General features: G+C 43.8%; 1 protein-coding gene across 2 annotated transcripts in view; it reads right to left on the bottom strand.

Annotated features, from left to right (window-relative positions):
- Positions 1–23352, bottom strand: part of ATP10D (ATPase phospholipid transporting 10D (putative)) — a 74214-nt gene that overhangs the window by 36225 nt on the left and 14637 nt on the right. For both annotated transcript variants that reach the window (XM_075997865.1, XM_075997866.1), the window contains exons 2-11: positions 19140–19464; positions 16085–16279; positions 13307–13511; positions 10630–10715; positions 8391–8497; positions 7253–7384; positions 6721–6848; positions 6339–6591; positions 2298–2536; positions 627–815 (exon numbers count right to left, since the gene is read on the bottom strand). In XM_075997865.1, coding sequence (XP_075853980.1) covers positions 627–815; positions 2298–2536; positions 6339–6591; positions 6721–6848; positions 7253–7384; positions 8391–8497; positions 10630–10715; positions 13307–13511; positions 16085–16279; positions 19140–19464 — 1859 coding nt within the window. The remainder of the gene's footprint in view (positions 1–626; positions 816–2297; positions 2537–6338; positions 6592–6720; positions 6849–7252; positions 7385–8390; positions 8498–10629; positions 10716–13306; positions 13512–16084; positions 16280–19139; positions 19465–23352) is intronic.

Raw genomic sequence — 23352 nt, forward strand, 5'->3', positions numbered from 1 at the left:
GCGATCCTCCTGCCTCAGCCTCCCGAGTAGCTGGGACTACAGGCATGCGCCACCATGCCTGGCTAATTTTTTGTATATATATTTTTTAGTTGGTCAATTAATTTCTTTCTATTTTTGGTAGAGACGGGGTCTCGCTCAGGCTGGTTTCGAACTCCTGACCTTGAGCAATCCGCCTGCCTCGGCCTCCCAAAGTGCTAGGATTACAGGCGCGAGCCACTGCGCCCGGCCCAGATACATTTTTTTTGAGACAGAGTCTCACTGTGTTGCCCGGGCTAGAGTGAGTGCCGTGGCGTCAGCCTCGCTCACAGCAACCTCCAACTCCTGGGCTCCAGCGATCCTCCTGCCTCAGCCTCCCGAGTAGCTGGGACTACAGGCATGCGCCACCACGCCCGGCTCATTTTTTCTATATATTTTTAGTTGTCCAGCTAATTTCTTTCTATTTTTAGTAGAGACGGGGTCTCGTTTCTTGCTCAGGCTGGTTTCGAACTCCTGACCTCGAGAGCGATCCTCCCGCCTCGGCCTCCCAGAGTGCTAGGGTTACAGGCGGGAGCCACCGCCAGGACAGATACACTGAAGCCCAAAGTTCTCTGCTGGAAGGCGGCTCTCTTTTGCAGTAGAGACCTTACCTTTTGCCGAGGCTGGTCAGGAGCAGAAACCACTACTGTGTTACAAATCGCCAACGCGATAAAGAAGTCGGCGATGTACAAAGTCTCCAGCGGTAGATTCTGGACGGTCTCATCCAGCGAGGTAAAGAGCTGAGGTGTAATCTGACTGAATTTGTCCAAAAGCCTGGGGTCTGGGACCACATCTGTTTCCTGAAGATCCAATAACACAGAGTGTTGTTATAATAAATATTGAGGTTTTAATACTAATAACAAAATTGGGGTTTTAAATTAACATGAGAAGTAACTTCCTTAAGCAAGGTCTAAAGGAAGCATGAGCTGGTAAACTTTATCTTTCTAGAGAAGATTTCATGTATATGGTGTCATGATGAGAAGAACAGAAAAATAAAAAAAAAAAACATAAAAAATAAATGGAGGCCGGGCTCGGTGGCTCACGCCTGTCATCCTTGCACTCTGGGAGGCCGAGGCGGGAGGATCGCTCGAGGTCAGGAGTTCGAGACCAGCCTGAGCGAGAGCGAGACCCCGTCTCTGCTAAAAATAGAAAGAAATTAATCGGACAACTAAAAATACATAGAAAAAAAATTAGCCGGGCATGGTGGCGCGTGCCTGTAGTCCCAGCTACTCGGGAGGCTGAGGCGGGAGGATCGCTCGAGGTCAGCAGTTCGAAACCAGCCTGAGCGAGAGTGAGACCCCCGTCTCTGCTAAAAATATAAAGAAATTAATCGGACAACTAAAAATACATAGAAAAAAAATGAGCCGGGCATGGTGGCGCGTGCCTGTAGTCCCAGCTACTCGGGAGGCTGAGGCAGGAGGATCGCTGGAGCCCAGGAGTCTGAGGTTGCTGTGAGCTAGGCTGACGCCACGGCACTCACTCTAGCCTGGGCAACAGAGTGAGACTCTGTCTCAAAATAAATAAATAAATAAATAATAATAATAATAAATGGAAAATCTGGAGTATACATTATTAATGGAAGTTACCTTGACTATTAAATGAAACAGGCACAACAGCTCTCACCAAAATCTAGTTGATTAAGTGTGCTTCTCATTTTGAAATACACGATGCCAGAAATATATTTTATTATGCTTGGAATTCTCCCTGGATCATAGATTCATCCAACAGCAACCGATGAGTTCCGACTCTTTTTAAAAAGAGAGGGCACTATTCACACCGTGCTAGCTGCAATTATGTCGTCTCTTCTTTTTTTTTCTTTTATCCTTTCTTTTTTTTTTTTTTGAGACACAGTCTCACTCTGTTGCTCGAGCTAGAGTGCCGTGGCATCAGCCTCGCTCACAGCAACCTCCAACTCCTGGGCTCCAGCGATCCTCCTGCCTCAGCCTCCTCCCGAGTAGCTGGGACTACAGGCATGCACCTCCATGCCCGGCTCATTTTTTCTATCTATATTTAGTTGGCCAATTAATTTCTTTCTATTTTTAGTACAGACGGGGGGTCTCGCTCTTGCTCAGGCTGGTTTCGAACTCCTGACCTCGAGCGATCCTCCCTCCTCGGCCTCCCAGAGTGCTAGGATGACAGGCGTGAGCCACCTCACCCTGCCTGTGTGGTCTCTTCATAGGCAGAGGAAGCACAGTGGAGCCTGGCTCTGGCGTGGTTGCAAAGCTTGTTCTTTCATGGCACACTGGGGGCCGTGGAAGGTGCCAGGCGGGCGTGGGACTTACGATGGGGCTGCTGAAGGCAGCCTGCCTGGGGCTGGGCACGTCCCCGGCTCCTTGTCCACTTCCCACAGCACCCGAGCTCCCGGCGGGCTGGCTCGGGGGCTTGCTTCCAGAAGGCGCGTTGGGGACCGTCCTGCCGCCGTCGGCTCTGGGTGTCGCCTCATTGCTGGTGGAGCCACTCAAAGTGTCTGCAAATTCCTCATCTTCAGAGCCGGCTTCCTGGTAGGACCCTAACCTCCTGGCTGAGGGACAAAAAGTCACACTGAGTCATCATCTGGGAAGCTGAAGGTCAGGCAGTTCCTTCAACAGCTACCCTCGCACCCCACTTCCCGCACTCTCCAACCCGGGTGTCAAACCCCACCCGCCACCTCCACGCCCCTCATGGAGGAACCTGCCTCACCCTTCATGCAGAAAAGCAGAAATAACCAGAGAGGAACTCTCTATTTTTTTTTTCCCCTGTCACCAAACCTATCAACTTGTCCAGGCGCGGTGGCTCACGCCTGTCATCCCAGCACTCTGGGAGGCCGAGGCGGGAGGATCGCTCTCGAGGTCAGGAGTTCGAAACCAGCCTGAGCAAGAGCGAGACCCCCGTCTCTACTATAAATAGAAAGAAAATAATCGGCCAAGTAAAAATATATATATAAAAAAAAAAAATTAGCCGGGCATGGTGGTGCATGCCTGTAGTCCCAGCTACTCCAGAGGGAGGCTGAGGCAGGAGGATTGCTTGAGGCTGGGAGTTCAAGACCAGCCTAAGGAAGAGACAGACTCTGTCTCTATACAAAAAAAAAAACAGAAAAATTAGCCAGGCGTGATGGTGGGCAACTGTAGTCCCAGCTCCTCGGGAGGAGGCTGAGGCAGGAGGATCGCTTGAGGCCAGGAGTTGGAGGTTGCTGTGAGCTAGGCTGACGCCACGGCACTCGAGCCCGGGCAACAGAGTGAGACTGTCTCAAAAAAAAAAAATCTACCAACTTACCTTCACCTGCACCCACACGTCTGTCTTTCCTTCTGCTACCAGGATGAAATGTCCTTTCCATGATTCAAACGCCAGGCTCTCCATCCGTGACCTCCCCCCTCTGAGCCCGCAGTGACTTCCCCTTAGAGGTCTTCCTCCTTTCACTTACGCCAACGTCTCTGCGACCCATTTCATGACTCTACGTCCCTGTCTCTCCACTGACGCTGCTCTCGCCTGGGTCCCCGGCGAGCGCCATGTGGCCAAATCTGACGCCCACGTCTGTCCTCGTCGTGTGGGGGCCCTTGGTAATAATATCCAGCACGGGCGACCTTTCTTTCCTTCTTGAAATGTCTCTTTTCATTCTTCGGATGCCACACTTAACTGGGTTTCCTCCTCCTTCCATGACAGGTGCTTCTTGGTTTCTCCTGCCGCCTTTTCATCTCAGCCTTCAAATATTGGAGCTCCTTCTCTCCTCCAACGACACTTCCTTGGTGATCTCATCCCATCCCATCTTTGAATTACAATATCTTTATTTTTTTTTTTTTGAGACTGAGTCTCACTGTGTTGTTCAGGCTCGAGTGCCGTGGCGTCAGCCTCGCTCACAGCAACCTCCAACTCCTGGGCTCAAGCGATCCTCCTGCCTCAGCCTCCCGAGTAGCTGGGACTACAGGCATGCGCCATATGCCTGGCTAATTTTTTCTATATATATTTAGTTGGCCAATTCATTTCTTTCTATTTTTAGTACAGACGGGGGGTCTCGCTCTTGCTCAGGCTGGTTTCGAACTCCTGACCTTAAGAGCGATCCTCCCGCCTTGGCCTCCCAGAGTGCTGGGACGACAGACGTGAACCACTGCGCCCGGCCAATACCCATGTTTTTACAATAAATAAACTCAAATAATCTGCCCCATCTCACAAATAATTTGCCCCATCTCACAAAAATGTTGCAGGCTAATCTTAAAACCAGTTCTATTAGATTCTGCAGCCAATCCTCTTGAGTCCTCAGGGTCCCCTGTTTCTAGGGATCAAAGATAATCCTCAGGATCTTATAATGCGCACAGCAAAGAGTAATTTGGCCTAAAATGTCAATAGTGCTGAGGCCGGTGAATTCTTGACTAACTCAAGAAATTTACTGAAAATACAATAGCATTTTAAAAGTAGAGTACAGTCCTTTATCCATGGGAGATATAAGGACCCTAATGGATGCCTAAAGCCATGGATAGCACAGAACCTACATATACAATTTGTATATACATACATATGATAGAGTTTTATTTATAAATTGGGCACAGTAAGAGATTAACAATAATAATAGAATAATTATAACAATATACTGTAAAAAAAATTATACGACTGTGGTCTCTCTCTCTCTTTCTCAAAATATCTTACTGTACTGTACCATGGGTAACTGAAACTCTGGAGAACAGAACCTCGGATAAGTGGAAAACTTCAAAGCACATATACACATGAAGGCTATACTTAATGATCGTGCAACTTCTCCCAGCCACCTTTAGAGAAGCCAGTCATGGTGCAACTGTGTCATTAGTAAAATGCTGGGTAGCTCGGCTATTACTGTAGGGCAAACTTGCTCAATAAGTAGAACTGGAAGAATGGAATCAAGAAGACACGGAGTGACTCAACCATTAATCACTTTGTGAAGAGTTACGAGAAGTAAATAAGACCGGTAGAGTTACAACGTGATTCAGAAAACAAAGCTACCGGAGCTATAATTCTAGGCCCAGTGAGAATCTTATAAAAACTGGGCATGACAAATAAAAGTTTCGTATCTTATTGATAAGAAAAACGTACCCAAATGGCAATAAAGACTTCTAATCTTTCTCTTAAAGTAGGTTCTAATTAGTTCCAGGAATGCCTCAATGTGGGTCAAGAACTCTTGCCTCACAAGAGAAAATATACAATGTCTGTTCTTTTCTTTGCCTGAAGGTAGGTACTGGGTTGGGTACCGAATTATCTACCTTATTTCTCTTCCTTATTTAATCCTCAGTATGCCTTCCTTTCCCATTTCCTTCTTCAAATGCCTGGTATCCTGATGACAGCCTGTTACTTGCGTTGATTTGGTACCTAGAAGTGGGCATTAGTCTATGGATCAAAAAGTTTATCACACTTTCAATGTGTTTTTCCAAAGGGCCCAAGAACGAAAGCTTAATCAAAGTTTTATTTGTTTTCTCCACGTCTCATCTCTCTCATCTTTTGGCTTGAAAAACTTTAATGTTGACCCTACCCACTTCCACATTGCCACCGGACTGAAGGGACATGGGAAGAGGTTTAAAGACAGAGAAATGGGGACAGGAGAATGTACAGCCTTTCGATTTGAGTTTGTTTCCAAAAATCAAGCAATTGGTGTTCCGCTAAAATGAAAACCCTCATCCCTTCTCCATTAGGAATAAGAGTTTTTTGTCTGCATAATAAATATATATGTCACATCTTTGGAGGTGCAAAAATCGGCCTCCAATGTTGACTGAAAACCAAAACAATATGGAACAAGAACGTTGACTTTGATCTTGTGACAATTCATGTGGTAATTTTATGTTTACACACCCACGCCAGACCACGGACTTCTTAAGAGACAGGCCTATTTCTTATTTTAACAACAATAATTACGGCGACAATAATAACAGCAGCTAATGTTTATGGAGAATTCATTCTCCTCCGTGCTCTGTTCTAAGGGCCTTTGCATGAATTATTTTCTCTCATCCTCTTTCTCATTCAATGAGGTAGATACTATCATTGACCCTTTTTACATTGAGGCACAGAGAAATGAGATAACTTGGCCCAGGTCACATAGCTTGTGACAGTGGACACAGGATTCAGACTCACAAGGCCTGATTTGATATTGATTCAACAGGCCTGGTCTGGGATCCTGGCACTTGCATTTTTAAATAGTTCTAGACGTGATTCTAATGAGAACCAGAAGTCTCTGTCCCTCTTGAAGGGACAATAATGATGCTTAAAGCCCACTTGGATGTGTGAAGTACCCAATGCTTAAATAAAGCACTTTTATCTCAGACATTTAAGTGGTTGCAAAAAAAAAAGACCGACGTTAAGGTTGGTTTTGGTAGAAACTCAACACTCACCGTTTTCTTCATGGCAATAATCAAATCCTGCTATGCTACACCTTCGAAAGACCATCTTATTCTCAGTGAGGGTCCCTGTCTTGTCAGAAAAGAGGTACTGAATCTGTCCAAGATCCTCCGTGATGTTCAGGGACCGGCACTGAACAGTAGAATCCGTTTTCTCATCGTAGAAATCCACGTCACTTTGAATGAAATATATTTGTCCGAGCTTGACAATTTCAATGGAAACGTAGAGAGAAATGGGAATCAGGACCTAAGAGGATCCGAACAATTAAAAAAAAAAAAAAATGGTAAAGTAGGTTAAAGGAAGGATGAGAAAATGAATGTAGCTGGACTAATAGCAAAGATCTTAAAACTCTATGACAAGCTTCATGGAAATTACCTGTAATAGAATGATCATGGTCCAAAACATATAGAATCCCGCCAACACCGGAGATACAGTACGTCCATCAGGCTCGGGGATATTAAAAAAGAGTATGTTTTCATATCTGCTCAACCAGATCCCATGATCTTACAAAAAAAAGTACACAGACATCAAAAAGATGCGACATATATATTTGTTATGCAAACAAAAAACTCTTATTCCTAACGGAGAAGGGATGAGGGTTTTCATTTTAGCGGAACACCAAATTGCTTGTTTCTGGAAACAAACTCAAATCGAAAGGCTACACATTCTCCTGTCCCCATTTCTCTATCTTTAAACCTCTTCCCATGTCCCTTCAGTCCGGTTGCAATGTGGAAGTGGGTAGGGTCAACATTAAAGTTTTTCAAGCCAAAAGATGAGAGAGATGAGAGGTGAAGAAAACAAATAAAAGCTCCCTTGCAGAAGTCAAACAGTCATAAATATCATTTTGGAATAAAATACTTTAATGTCCTGTTGAAAAGATGTCAGCAAACAATCGAATTTTACCTACCCAGGGCACCAGTCAAACACATCATGACCAGAAGCAGGACACACCAGAGAACGTCAGTATTTGCTCTTCTTTCTAATTTGCTGCGTTTATACCGTGGCCCACTGTTGTTCAGCATTGCTTTGGTTTCATGACCTGCAGAGGACATGGAACATAGCAGAAAAGAGACAAATGAGCCGGGCGCGGGGGCTCACACCTGTAATCTTAGCTCTCTGGGAGGCCGAGGCGGGAGGATCGCTCAAGGTCAGGAGTTCCAAACCAGCCTGAGCAAGAGCGAGACCCCGTCTCTACTAAAAAAAAAATAGAAAGAAATTAATTGGCCAACTAAAAATTTGTAGAAAAAATTAGCCGGGCATGGTGGCGCATGCCTGTAGTCCCAGCTACTCGGGAGGCTGAGGCAGGAGGATCGCTTGAGCCCAGGAGTTTGAGGTTGCTGTGAGCGAGGCTGACACCACGGCACTCACTCTAGCCCAGGCAACAGAGTAAAACTCTGTCTCAAAAAAAAAAGAAAAGAAAAGAAAAGAGACAAATTAAAACCAGGAAGCAAATATCATACTTAAAAAACTCTCTGGCAGGCCGGGCGCGGTGGCTCACACCTGTAATCCTAGCTCTCTGGGAGGCCGAGGCCGGCGGATTGCTCGAGGTCAGGAGCTCGAAACCAGCCTGAGCAAGAGCGAGACCCCGTCTCTACTATAAATAGAAAGAAATTAATTGGCCAACTAATATATATACAAAAAATTAACTGGGCATGGTGGCGAATGCCTGTAGTCCCAGCTACTTGGGAGGCTGAGGCAGGAGGATTGCTTGAGCCAGGAGTTGGAGGTTGCTGTGAGCTAGACTGACGCCACGGCACTCACTCTAGCCTGGGCAATAAAGTGAGACTCTGTCTCAAAAAAAACAAAAAAAAAACAAAAAAAAACTCTCTGGCAGACAATTTAATAAAAAACTTAGTTACATAACATATTTTGTCACTTTAGTCTGCTTTTGTGATCCATTTAGATTAAACAGAGACCCATGATTAAGTTTACCAAAACAGGATTTTCTTTCTGCTTCCGTAGATTGTATTTTTGAGCAAGGGAAAAATGTTAACTTGTAGAAATGCACAGAGGAGACAAGGATGAAAATCAGAAGTATAACCAACCTGCATAAACCACAATGCCCACAACAGCCTCTGTGTTTCTAATGGTACATCCTCTAAGTAACAGGTTTTCTTTGCTGAGACCCACACGTTCTCTGTTGGCATGTTCTCTATAAGAAAGACAGCAGATAGATTTATTTTTCAACGGCAACAGTGGGGATTTAAAATAAAACTCGGCGTCCTTGAGTAGAACGTTCTTGATTTGGAGCAACAAGTTAGACATTTCAAATGAAAGGTTTCAAATCTCTGGCCTATTTACTTTTTTTTTTTTTTGAGACAGAGTCTCACTTTTGTTGCCCTGGCTAGAGTGAGTGCCGTGGCGTCAGCCTGGCTCACAGCAACCTCAAACTCCTGGGCTCAAGCGATCCTCCTGCCTCAGCCTCCCAAGTAGCTGGGACTACAGGCATGCACCACCATGCCCAGCTAATTTTTTGTATATATATTTTTAGTTGGTCAATTAATTTCTTTCTATTTTTAGTAGAGACAGGGTCTCACTCAGGATGGTTTCGAACTCCCAACCTCGAGCAATCCACTGGCCTCGGCCTCCCAGAGTGCTAGGATTACAGGCGTGAGCCACCGCGCCCGGCCGCTGGCCTATTTACTTTTGTGATTTCGGTTACTTGCTTTAGCTAGGAAAAAGATGCAACAAGTTCCCAACTGCCGTTGTTTTCTGTTAGTCACCGTTTATCAACTTCTATTACTACAGAATCCCAAAAATATTCTGACTGAGGATGCTGCTTTGCTAGTATAAACTCTACAGAGGGCAACCTAGTAACGGATGAAGGAAAAATTCTTGATAAAATTAGGAAATTACTATTTTCGACCTGGATGAAATCAAGAATCGTTTTAGGCAAATGATAATTGGTGGCTGCTAAAATCATTGCTTCTAGGGCTGATGGGAAGGCCGGGCGCGGTGGCTCACGCCTGTCATCCTGGCACTCTGGAAGGCCAAGGTGGGAGGATCATTGGAGCTCAGGAGTTCGAGACCAGCCTGAGCAAGAGCGAGACCCCGTCTCTACTAAAAATAAAAAGAAATTAATTGGCCAACCAAAAATAGATAGAAAAAATTAGCCGGGCTTGGTGGTGCATGCCTGTAGTCCCAGCTACTCGGGAGGCTGAGGCAGGAGGATCGCTTGAGCCCAGGAGATTGAGGTTGCTGTGAGTGAGGCTGATGCCACGGCACTCACTCTAACCTGGGCAACAGAGTGAGACTCTGTCTCAAAAAAATAAAAATTAAAAAAATTTAAAAAAATAAAAATTAAAAAAAAAAGAAACAAAGTTGGCAATACTGTGAAATAGCTAAGGCTCTATAGTGGCACATGGGTGCTCATTATACTTTTCTTTCCACTTGTACATGCTTGAAATTTTTTGTAATAAATCATTTTAAAATTATCAAAGTAATTCGTTGACTAAATTACCGTAGTGGCAAAAACACTGAGCAAAATCACCGGAATATTTAAACAAATAAGCAAAGAGTCATTTTTCACATATTTTTAAAATGTCCTCTTAATTTCAGCATTAAAATTAGGTTGTTTCCTAAGCAATAAACTTCAGTCTACACCTTGTTGCTTCTTTATGGCATATGTAAAAATTGTCAACATATCTGCTCTCCTTGCTATCTGGCATGACAATGGAAAGAAAATAAAAATTCTTCAAAGAAAGTTTCATACTGAAAAGAAAGAGGAAAATAGATTTGTCATTTCATTCCCATAATCTGTAAAGCACTTTTTTTCTAATAGGTGTAGGTTTACATTCCTTTATACGCACAGACTCATGTACAAAGAGACTGTCAGAGTTAGAAGCATCCTCAAGTTTAATCTAATTCGACTTTTTAATAAAATAGATGAGGAAATTAATTCTCACTTCCATGTAACATTCCCAGGTAAGCACCAGCTAAAAATATGTGTGTGTGTGTGTGTATATATACACACATATGTACATATATATACACACACATACATATAGGTAAATATTTATCAAATTATTAAAATAAGCTAAATTTATAGATGGCTAAACTTATGGCCTTTAGTTGTTTGCCATGGGTATAAGAACACAAAAGTTTTATTGAGTTAAGCATAATTGCAACACACATGCCTGTTTTATTTCCTCTGTAAAAAAAGAAAAAAAAAGTAAAAAAAAAAAATAAATAAATGTATTTAATATTTTTAAAAAAGAAAAAATAATAATAATTGCAACACACAATGCCACTCACACCCACAAAGGCAAGTCATGCATCACTCACAGGAAACCTCGGAATCTGTTGAGATCATTGTTTGGACTTTCACATTCTATCCTACTGGAGAACTTCTCGGGATCAACTTCAGAGTCCTAAAAATATTTCAAAAAATCACAAAACAACAAGAATTCAAGGTTAAACCCTTGACACTTAAGTGTGTTATGTCCATCAATTGTTTTTTTTTGTTTTTTTTTTTGAGACAGTCTCACTCTGTTGCCTGGGCTAGAGAGTACAGTGGCATCAGCCTCACTCACAGCAACCTCAAACTCTTGGGCTCAAGCGATCCTCCTGCCTCAGCCTCCCCAGTAGCTGGGACTACAGGCATGCGTCACCCTGCCTGGCGAATTCTTTCTATCTATTTTTAGTTGGCCAATTAATTTCTTTCTATTTTTAGTAGAGACGGGGTCTTGCTCTTGCTCAAGCTGGTCTCGAACTCCTGAGCTCCAATGATCCTCCCACCTCGGCCTCCCAGAGTGCTAGGATCACAGGCATGAGCCACCACACCCAGCCTCCATCAGTTCTTAATAAGGCTATTTTGCCACAAAGTTTATATCATATTTCCCAGATTAAAGAAAGTATAGGCATAATTAGGGGACTCATAATTGGGATCAGAATGGTCTCAAGCATTAATGAGTATGTGTAGGTGATGGGAATGTCTGGATCATTTATTGAAATTTATCCAGGACTCTCCAGAAGGGAGTTCTACTTATAAACACTCTTTTATCAACGAAGCACTGAAAAACTGAAAATACTTTTGTTGTGGTCTTTAATCATATAGGTAATTTCTGAGATTAAATATATATGTGTGCGCCATCCTAATGAACTTCAGGAGACAAAAAAAAAAAAGAGAGAGAAATGAGTTTAAATATTTTTTTATAAATAAAATAAGAAAAAAATGTTAAAAAAATATATATATGTGAACACTTCGAGCACATATGCGCTTGATCTCAGCCAAATTTTATAAATAAAGATTTAAAAATAAGCTGGACATATCCATGTCTTACAAAATTCTCTAATGGATCAAGCAGATAATTTTAATACGCTTTATGAAATGAATGAGCAAATAAGCAAAGTGCCTTTATAAAACACAGATCCTGAAAGTTGTGGATTCTCTAAGAATAAGCCAAATCAACCCCTTTTTAAAAATTTTTCACATGACTTTTTGGCTACTAAAATAAATGCTATGGTATTTACATATCTCATAAAATATTAATATGTATATCATCGAAAGCATATGAAAAAATGTGAATTATATGATCATATGATTTGATTTGCTATAATATCTATGGCGTTCTTTTGATGGACTAGAAGCTATTATGCACTTTAAATATATTAACTCATTTCTTCTCCACAACCCCATGAGGTAGCTACCATAATTAGGCCTAATTAATAGATGACGAGAGAAACACAAAGAGTGTCAGTGATTTGCAAAAGCTCTCAAAACAAGAAGGTATTTGGACCAGGATGACAATCAAGGTCATTGGATTCCAAAGAGCTCACCCTTCATTGAGCCCACAGTGTGCTGATTAATCAACCAATCATTCGAGACCAGCCTGAGCAAGAGCAAGACCCCGTCTCTACTATAAATAGAAATAAATTAATTGGCCAACTAAAAGTATGTAGAGAAAATTAGCCGGGCATGGTGGCGTTCACTTGGTTAGTCCCAGCTACTCGGGAGGCTGAGGCAGGAGGATCGCTTGAGCCCAGGAGTTTGAGGTTGCTGTGAGCGAGGCTGACGCCACAGCACTCACTCTAGCCCGGGCAACAGAGTGAGACTCAGTCTCAAAAATAAATTAATTAATTAATTTTTAAAAGTTAAAAAAAAAAAAATCAGCCAATCAACTGACTTCAGCCTAAAAGTAGGTCTTTTGTGGAACAACAGAAATTTAAGTTGTGCAAGATTTTTACCAACATCTCAGGTGCAGGACTGCTTACAAAAGTGAAACGACAGTAGTCTGAGAGCCATATCAGTCACAGAATATCTAAATGACAGCCATAGGCAGAAAGATGGGCACAATGAGACACAAAATTTGCCAAAGATAAGAGCATTATTACTAGGCTGAAACATTTTTTGGTTTACAAGATGAAGGAACCCTGACTTCATAGTGGTTCAGGTAAAAATAATAATAATAATAAAATAATAATAATAAAAAAACATTAAATTTTAAAATACTTCATCTCAAGGCCCGCATGTGGCCCACGGGCCGTAGTTTGAGGTCTAGAATTTAGGTGGCAAGAGAAGCCACAAAGTCTTAGAAGGTTTGCTATGTCAGTAATTGTAGATATTAGAACAATGAACAACAACAACAAAAAAAAACGTAAGATATAAACTCTAAGCTTAAGAAAAATAATGAGCAGGTGATTATTTCCCTTGCAAAATAATTTTCCGAATTGCAAAACAATTCTGTTTGGGTTCCTTTAATTGCATTACAGAAAACATGATTGCCGGTCTGAAATATGGGAACTCCAAAGTCCTATCCTATTACCTATAAAAATACAATAAATACACTTTCACCGATACCTGGAAATGGATTAAACCTTCTGGGATTCTGTTTTGTCATGGCAAAAATTAAGTAATCTAAAATTCTCTTTGTCTCTCTTTTGTACGGTAAAAAATGAGCTCAGTTATCTTCTGGAAAAAAAATAAAGTTAATTGGTCGCCACCTGGGAACACATTATTCACCTGCTCTGCCTGGCCTCGAACCACCTGCCTCTGTTTTAAATTGCTCTCTCCATCCAGCCCGGAAGTCTCGATGTGACAGATCCCATCCGGATCGGAGGAAAAGAGCAACACCATGTCCGCAGGGATGACCTCGTTACAGGAGAGGCGAATAAAGTCGCCGACAGTAACTTCTTTCCAGCGTCGGTCCATGTATTTTTTCTCTTTCCTAAAATGGAAAAAGAAAAAAAAAAAAAAAAAGTTTAAAAAGAACATCAAGCCCCAAACCATGTAAAATAGTGTATAAAAGCAGGGGTCCTCAACCTTTGTAAACAGGGGGCCAGGTCACTGTCCCTTAGACCATTGGAGAGTGCGCACTGTGGGCCCGGGACGAGTCGGCTGCTAAGCAGGACAGGCAGCGGCTGCTAAGCAGGACAGGCAGCGGTGGCTAAAACACCTGGCGGGCCGGATAAATGTCCTCAGTGGACCACATGTGGCCCGCGGGTTGTAGTTTGAGGACCCCTGGTGTAAAGTATTAAGCTATTTCTTATAGCTATTTTTGGGGGGTAGAGACTATACCAACATTCCACCTCTCTATCCCTGGGATATTGTAAGCACAGCACTCAAACATTATTGAAAGAGTCATACGACTGTTGTGGTAATATGTTCTATGGCTTTAACAAGAAAACCGTGGACTTACAACAATTATTCCATATTTTTACACAAGACATCAGTTTCTCTGGTTCCCTTCAGATTGGACGTGAGTACGAGAAAAAAAAAAATAGAGCTAAATTTTCATTATCCAAGTAATCTCACATCATCTTAAAAAAGGAGAAAAAGAGTTCTTTCCCCTGTTTTCTTAACAGATCTTTAAAACAAATGTGAAGGCCACTGACGAATTCTAATAGTGAACAAAATTCAGAATCCTGCAGGTTTTGGATTAAATATCTCTTCTTTGGAGAAATCTTCTCTAACCTTTTCCTCTTTGGCTCACATAAGATTGAAGACAAGTTATACTTGTCTATACTGTTAAATAAGTATTAATTTCCATCTAAGAATAAAAACCCAGGAGCTGCATATACTACATACCACTGTTCAAAACTCACCGCAATAGAGTTTATTTTTGGCTACACAGACTTTCTATTTCATAAATACTGGAAAAACCAGGCCTCCAGCTCAGCAAATATGGCCCTGAAAAGACCTCCTTTCATGAATATCCTTTATTGTAGCTGCAACAGGACGCCTCTAGTTTTGTGCACAAAAAGAAAATAATACTCTTCTCCATTCTTCACAATCCTTTTCCTCTATCGACAGCTCCTGTCTTTTCATTTTTATATCCCATCTTGTTTTTCACATCCATTCATATTCATTCTTATTTTTCATATCCCATCCTCTTCTTAATCCTAAATTATTAATGCAACATCTAGGGTTAAAAACTATCTGCTTGCTTTCCTTCTTATGGTATGAAGCTTATTTATTTATTTATTTATTTTGAGACAGAGTCTCACTCTGTTGCCCAGGCTAGAGTGAGTGCCGTGGCGTCAGCCTCGCTCACAGCAACCTCCGACTCCTGGGCTCAAGCGATCCTCCTGCCTCAGCCTCCCGAGTGGCTGGAACTACAGGCATGTGCCACCATGCCTGGCTAATTTTTTTGTGTATATATATTAGTTGGCCAATTAATTTCTTTCTATTTATAGTAGAGACGGGGTCTCACTCTTGCTCAGGCTGGTTTCAAACTCCGGACCTCAAGCAATCCACCCACCTTGGCCTCCCAGAGTGCTAGGATGACAGGCGTGAGCCACCGCACCCGGCCCTTAATTTTTTTCAATTCCACTTATACATGAGTTATAGAGGTTTTTGCTTTGTCAACTCCTGGTTGACAATGGCTTATATGTTTTTGTTTTCCTCTCTGACACCTGAATTAAATACACTGTAGGACTTTTCTAAGAAATGTTAATTGAAAACAACAATACTAACAACAACAACAATAACAAAAAACACAAAAAGGGTTCTGCTAACATCTAAGTGGGAAAAAAAAAGTCACATTCTGCATGTTTCTAAATGAGACAAGTGTATACCATGTTTCCTCAAAAATAAGACAGGGTCTTCTATTTATTTTTCCCCAAGAAGACACCCTAGGGCTTACTTTCAGGGGATGTGTTATTCTTTTTAAGGACGGTACAACAAAATCTCCATTGATTCAAATAGAGTGAAGTCGTCTTCTTCTGGAACATCATCCTCACTCTCCAAACCCCGAATCCCATCCTGAATGTCTTGCAACTCTATTTCCTTTAGAACCACTGGCCCCGATCTCTCCTGTGGAGCACTAGAGCTCTCACGGGACAGATGAAAAGGGCTGCTCGTGTTCTTTCCCGCTCGACGACACGCATGGGTTGTGCAGATGCACTGCGCAGCCACGCCCATCACTAGGGCTGATTTTCATAGCCACGCCCACTGCCCGGACTTATTTTCATAGCCACGCCCACCACCAGGGCTTGTTTTCATAACCACGCCCACCACCAGGGCTTGTTTTCATAGCCACGCCCACCACTAGGGCTGATTTTCATAGCCACGCCCACCACTAGGGCTGATTTTCATAGCCATCACCCATCACTAGGGCTGATTTTCATAGCCACGCCCATCACTAGGGCTGATTTTCATAGCCACGCCCATCACTAGGGCTTATTTTCGGGGTGGGGCTTCTATTGCGCACAGGCTTAGACATCCTGCTGGGGCTTATTGTATGGGTAGGGCTTATTTTCGGAAACAAGGGTTCTATGGCAAAGTTCCCATGCCACTTACCTACTATACACTTTAGTTACTAAGTTATTAATCTGTTTGTCAATTTTGTATTTGCGATAATCTTCCAAGCCATCTTTAATCGCGATGATCATCAGGACGACCAGGAGGGGCAGCATGGTGATTTCCTTTTGGAAGGCTTCTACCAAAGGCACCCAGTTCAGGACCACGAGGAACAGGAAATATAAATTGGCGGCTCTGCAACCCAAACACAAAAAAAGATGTTCACAAGTTGCTTCAAGGACTGCTATAAAGAAGCAAAATACCTTATTGTGTGTTTTCCTGTTAAGTGTTGGTTTAGTTTGTTACAGACGGAAAACTAGCAAAATATAACAAATCCAAATGAACGATTCATTTCCCTCCTGGACATCTGGCTCATGTCACACTTTAAAAAATGTGAGATACTATTTATTAAAATATATAATAGTAATAAATATCTCAGTGGGTCAGTCGAGCTGACAAAAGGCACAATAGGAAACAGTATTATTGCCTTTTTAAAGGCAATTTTAAATGTTTCTGCCTTTTCAGAAACATTTAGAAAACATCCAAGGCTAATGTGTTATAAAAATAAACAAACAAAAAACCCCCAAATCAAGTCTCTAGCCTTTTGTGTGTGCCAACATTACATTCAAATAAGGCTCAAAATAAGGAGAAAAGCCTGAGTTTTTTTTTTTTCTTCTTGGGACTAACCCTTCTAATCCTTCTTTTATGCTATTTAGAACCACTTTCTTAAAGAACTTCTTCCGTTCCTCTATTTTATATGTCCAACTACTTCTCCACCGGTTCCTTATTTTCACAGCCATGAGGTAAATTCAAGACACCCTTTCCCTTAAAAGAAAAACAAAAATCTCAATCCTGCCATCCTGCCCTTGAATTTTTATTACATATTGTCCCACTGACCATGAAACTTCCCGAAAGAATAATCTACACATACTTCTTCCTCACTTCCAGTTCCTTTTACTTTCTTTGGTTCTGTGGATTCAATTATCGCCATGTGGACCACATCCAAACCCGCAGCTCTAGCTCTGAACCCTGTTCAAGGGTCAGATTCTTACCCCATCGAGTGCGCTAGATTGCAGACTCTTATAAAAGATACCGACACCCACAGCACTTGGATCATTCATTCAACCAATTCACATCTGCACTTCAAGCGTAGCCACTGTCTAATGCGTGTGTACCGAACACACATAGAATGAATAATGAGAATGAATAAACGCAGAACGAATAAGGAGTGCCGAGAATCTTTATACTCGCATCAGCATCGCAAACACAACACTGGCAGAAACAAAACCATCCTCCAGCCCAGCTTCTTTTGACTCCCGTCTCTCTTTTTTCTGCTAATCCTTCCGATCGTCACAGCTCGACACGTTCATGTCATAGTCTTTTTTTTTTTTACTCCTTTCGCTTAATTTCCAACATTGAACCCGTAGTGTCTGTAAGTAGGGTTATTCCCACCTGTCTGACTTCACTTCCAGGTGCTCCCTGGCACAGATGCTACGAGTAAGTGAGACAGGACTGCTTCCCGGGCTTCAAGCTTGCCTTCATGCTCCTACTCATACCCCTTCCTCCCTCTGAAACATGCTTTTGGCCATGCCTCTGCCTTGAAAATCCCACCCACCCTCCATAGTTAATCCAAATGCTACCTTCCCTTCTATTGCTCCAGTTAGTATTGTTATCTTTTTGAGACTTCCATTCTACTTGATAGCGCTTTATAATGCTCATCGCACCCCCTGTGTCTTTTTGTTGTTTGTATACATATCTCGTTTCCTACGCTCAACCGAAAACTCCACAAGGAAAAGAGCCACAATTCCACCTGAATTTCCTTGAGTGCCTAAACTCACAGTAGAGTGTCAATCGATGTGTATTAAGCTGAACTATGTCACTGATTCACCTAACAGCATCTTACATCTGCATGGCTTTGGAGCTCTATTTCTCCATATTATCAAATAAGGAAAATCTTGGCCGGGCACGGTGGCTCACGCCGGTAATCCCAGCACTCTGGGAGGCCGAGGCAGGCAGATCACTCAAGGTCAGGAGTTCGAAACCAGCCTGAGCAAGAGCGAGACCCGTCTCTACTAAAAATAGAAATTAATCGGTCAACTAAAAATATATAGAAAAAATTAGCCAGGCGTGGTGGTGCATGCCTGTAGTCCCAGCTACTCGGGAGGCTGAGGCAGGAGGATCGCTTGAGCCCAGGAGGTTGAGGTTGCTGTGAGCTAGGCTGACGCCACGGCACTCACTCTAGCCTGGGCAACAAAGTGAGACCCTGTCTCAAAAAAAAAAAAAAAAAAAAAAAAAGTAAGGAAAATCTGAAAATAAAAGGCAGCATGATTCAATGGAAAGAGCACGAGGCAAGAGCGAGGAGCCCAGAGCTGGAGCCCCTGGTCTGCTACGCGTCGCTGGCACGACGTCGACTGAGCCTCAACTTGCTCCCTGACTTAAGTAATACGAGAGCAACAGTCTCTTTCCTGGAAAGACAGAAGGCATCTTCCCCATCGCCAAGCGCCCTGTGAGTGTGAACAGTCACCCTCATCCCCCGAGAGACTCTGGGATTGTCGAGGATGGCGTCACGAGTCCTAGGTGTCGTCACGAGTCCTAGGTGTCGTCACGAGTCCTAGGTGAGGTCACGAGTCCTAGGTGTCGTCACGAGTCCTAGGTGAGGTCACGAGTCCTAGGTGTCGTCACGAGTCCTAGGTGTCGTCACGAGTCCTAGGTGTCGTCACGAGTCCTAGGTGACGTCACGAGTCCTAGGTGTCGTCACGAGTCCTAGGTGACGTCAGGAGTCCTAGGTGAGGTCACGAGTCCTAGGTGACGTCAGGAGTCCTAGGTGACGTCACGAGTCCTAGGTGAGGTCACGCGTCCTAGATGACGTCACGAGTCCTAGGTGACGTCACGAGTCCTAGGTGAGGTCACGAGTCCTAGGAGGCTTAAGCAACATACAGGGTTAGGAAAATGGAAAATGTCACATGTCGACTCGAGTGACAAAGAGGATCGTAAGGGTGTTGTGTTTGGGGGTTTTTTTTTGTTTTATTTCCCTCCCCCTCTAAAATAAAAGTACCTGTGAAACTGCTCGAATAAATTTCTCGGCACGAAATTCAGAAGCGTGTACTTTGTCGTCCGTATGCGGTTATTCACGTAGGCTCCCGAGAACTTCTCGTGCTCCTCCTGGAAGGGCCAGGGGTTGGGGACGACCATCCGGTGCTTCCTCGCCAGCCTGGGGCTCCGGGAGGACTTGCCCGCGCAGGGGAGCAGCGAGGAGTAGCGGCAGCGCCTCTGGCCGCCCTGGTCCCCACCGGTGCCCCCGACGAGCCGCCTCCAGTGACACCTGGCCCATTGCAGGGGCCCGGGCATGTCCAAAACGCAGCGAGAGCCAGGCCGCGTGGCTGCTCTGGCAACAAACAAACAAAGACAGCACATCAGACTCCCACCAGATTCTGCAGAGTCTTAAAGACCGTGACGTCTCCACTTTTTTTTTTTTTTTTTCTATGCCAGATAAATATGTGACCCGGTGGTTCAGCCTGCAAGTGAGAAACTCCACTAGTCTCTGGAGTGCCACTGCAACCACATCTGCACTAAAGAAAGCATGCATGCACCTTCCTCCTCGTCGACTCGTCATCCGATCGAGTACGCCAGAGGTCCCCAACCGTTTTGGCACCGGGGACCAGTTTCATGGAAGACAGTTTTTCCATAGACCAAATTGGGGGATTGGAGGGGGTTGGGGAGGGATGGGTTCAGGATGATTCAAGCGCATTATGTTTAGCATGCGGTCGAACCTCTCTGCTAATGATCAAGTGTATTTGCGGCCGCTCCCCGGGGCTAATATCACCACCTCAGCTCCACCTCCGACCACCAGGCGTCCGATGCTCATGAGGAGCCGCAGCCCGGATCCCTGGCGTGCGCAGTTGGCAGCAGGGTTCTTGCTCCTATGAGAATCTGTGATGCCGCTGCTGATCAGACAGGAGGAAGAGCTTGTGCCGTGATGCGAGCAGTGGGGGGCGGCTGTGAACACAGATGAAGCTTTCTCTGGCTCACTCACCTGCAGCTTACTTCCTCCTGTGCGGTCCAGTTCCCAAAGGACCATGGGCCAGTACCGGTCCACAGCCCGGGGGTTGGGGACCACAGATAGAAGCAACAGGCTGAGTGTGGGGTGGCTCACGCCTGTCATCCCAGCACTCTGGGAGGCCGGGGCAGGAGGATCGCTCTCAAGGTCAGGAGTTCGAAACCAGCCTGAGCAAGAGCTAGACCCCGTCTCTACTAAAAATAGAAAGAAATTAATTGGCCAACCAATATATATATAGAAAACAGCTATTTGGGAGGCTGAAGCAGGAGGATCACTTGAGCCCAGGAGTTTGAGGTTGCTCTGAGCTAGGCTCTGACCCCGTCTCTATTATAAATAGAAAGAAATTAATTGGCCAACTAAAAATATATAGAGAAAAAAATTAGCCGGGCATAATGGCACAGGCCTGTAGTCGCAGCTACTCGGGGGGCTGAGGCAGGAGGACTGCCAGATACCCTAGTTTTGAAAAAAAAATCAACATATGGGCCGGGCACGGTGGCTCATGCCTGTAAACCTAGCACTCTGGGAGGCCGAGGCAGGAGGATCACTCAAGGTCAGGAGTTTGAAACTAGCCTGAGCATGAGCAAGACCCCATCTCTATTATAAACAGAAAGAAATTAATTGGCCAACTAAAAATATATAGAAAAACTTAGCCGGGCATGGTGGCGCATGCCTGTAGTCCCAGCTACGTAGGAGGCTGAGGCAGGAGGATCGCCTGAGCCCAGGAGTTGGAGGTTGCTGTGAGCTAGGCTGACACCACGGCACTCTAGCCCGGGCAACAGAGTGAGACTCTGTCTTAAAAAAAAAAAAAAGAAGCAACAAAAGACAGCATCTAACAGGCCAGTCCATAACTTGCAGCGACCTATTTGGGCTTAATGTGTGCAAGCCTCTTAACCTCTCTGATCATCAGCTTTTCCATCTTTGCAATGGTAATAATGCCACACGTGTCAGGAAATTGCTGTGAGGATTCAATGAATAGCACGTAAATCCTGATAGAGCATGAAGCCTGATAGAGAGTAAGCCATCAATAAAATCCATTCTGTGTAGCTTGTAAATATGGCCACTGGAGCCCATTCTACTGAGTGAAGTATCCCAAGAATGGAAAAACAGGCACCACGTGCACTCACCAGCAAACTGGTATTAACTGATCAGCACCTAAGTGGACACACAGGAATGACATTTATTGGGTGTTGGGCAGGTGCAGGGGGAGGAGGGGATGGGTACATACAAACACAATGAGTGAGATGTGCACCGTCTGGGGGATGGTCACACTTGAAGCTCAGACTCGAGGGGGGAGGGGAGGCAACAGCAATATACGTAACCTTAACATTTGTACCCCCATAATATGATGAAATAAAAAAATATATATATGGCCACAAATTCTTCCTATCTCTACATGCACAGCCGTTTGCCCATGAAGAGGTGCAGTGAGTCTTAGCTCATTGAACCTGGGCGCGGCCATGTGCTTTGCTTTGGCTAATGAAACACTCGCAAACATGACACAGGCCATGGCTTGAAATGGGCTTTCTCACTGGGGCCTGCTCTCTCTCATTGCTCCTGGGAGCCCTGTGGCCGCCACCATCCGCCCCAGCTGGCCACTCACCACCGTAGTCTCTGTCAGTGCGTGGACAAGACCACTCTCACGTGAGCATGCCCAGATGACACAAACTAGAACAGAGAGATTAACCGTCCCAGCTGAGCTCAGCCCAAATGGCCGACCCACCAAAAGACGAGTCAATAAAGGCTACATCACCAAGTTTTGTTGCAAAACAAAAATTTAACTGATACATAATCCCTTGTTTTCCTTATTTCCAAATTTTCCAGGAGATTCAGCCCCTACCTGGAATGTGAGCTTGTTAATTACAAAAAATAAATAAATAAATAAAAGAGAGAGAGAGACAAGAAAGAAAAGGGAACATTTATTAAAAGCATGCCATAGTCTAACCACTTTACAAAGCCCTTTATGTGCGTTATCTTGTTTAATATTAATATCAATTCTATGATGCAGGTGTTACTTCTGTTTTATAAAAAAGAGGAAACAAGCTTAGAGAGGTAAAGTAACTTGTTGAAATTCATACGGCTAGCGAGTAGCTAAGGCTGACTCAAACTAAATCTTTCTGACTCAACAGTTTCTGCTCTTAGCTGTTCGTGTGCCTCATTTATCTTTGTATCCAGAAAGCTTGGCACTTAGTAGATGCCCAATAAAAGTTCATCTCGTAGGTAACATGCACGCCAGCAAGTGTGTGGAGGGCAAGGTCTGGAGCCCTTGGATACTATGAGTTGCTTCATCAAACTCATTGCATTTATGTTATAATCTTGGGTTGCAGTTCACCTCTGGAGATCTCATTTAGCAAACCTCTGGGTGTGTCCCCATTGTCTGAAATGTTAACAAAACTCCTCCAGATGAATCTGAGTCAGGTGTCTGTAGACTTCCGCCTGGAGAAAAACTGGGTTATCTGCTAGACACTACAGCAGGCTAAGAATACAGAGATGGTTAAGGCCTAGATCTCATTCTTCAAAAGCTCGAGGTCTAGTAAGAAGGGCCAAGTCACCACACAAGGGTCAACTCATTACCAATCAAGGAATCTCTTACTGCACCACAGGTTCATACACCTGTTTTTCTATTTCTTATTGCTTTGGGGGGTCTACAGCTGACCTGCCTTGGCCTACCTCACTTAATAACACAAACTGCCTGGCTGTTTATATGTTTTCATACATTCGTAACAGCACGAAGCACAATGTGCAAGGGAATGCACGTGGAAGACTTCACACCAAACTGTGAATATTAGTAACCTCAAGACGGGAATAACAAGGGAATAGAGGAGATTGGTAGCTTTCTTTTCTTTGTTAGAATGAGCATGTATTTGATTTACTGTCTTTAAAAATTAAGTTGAAGTTTGGGAAGGAAGAAGTTGTAATTTCATATATTACTACGAAACAGCCTAATGCTGCCCCAAAGCAGGCCTGCACAGTGCTGGATATTAATTTTCCCACCCAATATTCCATTTGCTCATTTACAGAAGATGATAAAACCCATAATTTTAAAGTTGTAAAATCTTTCGAAACCAGCCTGAGCGAAAGCGAGACCCCGTCTCTACTATAAACAGAAAGAAATGAATTGGCCAACTAAAAATATATATAGAAAAAATTAGCCGGGCGTAGTGGCACGTGCCTGTAGTCCCAGCTACTCTGGAGGCTGAGGCAAGAGGATCAC

The sequence above is a fragment of the Microcebus murinus genome, chromosome 26, assembly GCF_040939455.1.
Source record: "Microcebus murinus isolate Inina chromosome 26, M.murinus_Inina_mat1.0, whole genome shotgun sequence".
In the NCBI taxonomy this organism is placed as follows: Eukaryota; Metazoa; Chordata; class Mammalia; order Primates; family Cheirogaleidae; genus Microcebus; species Microcebus murinus.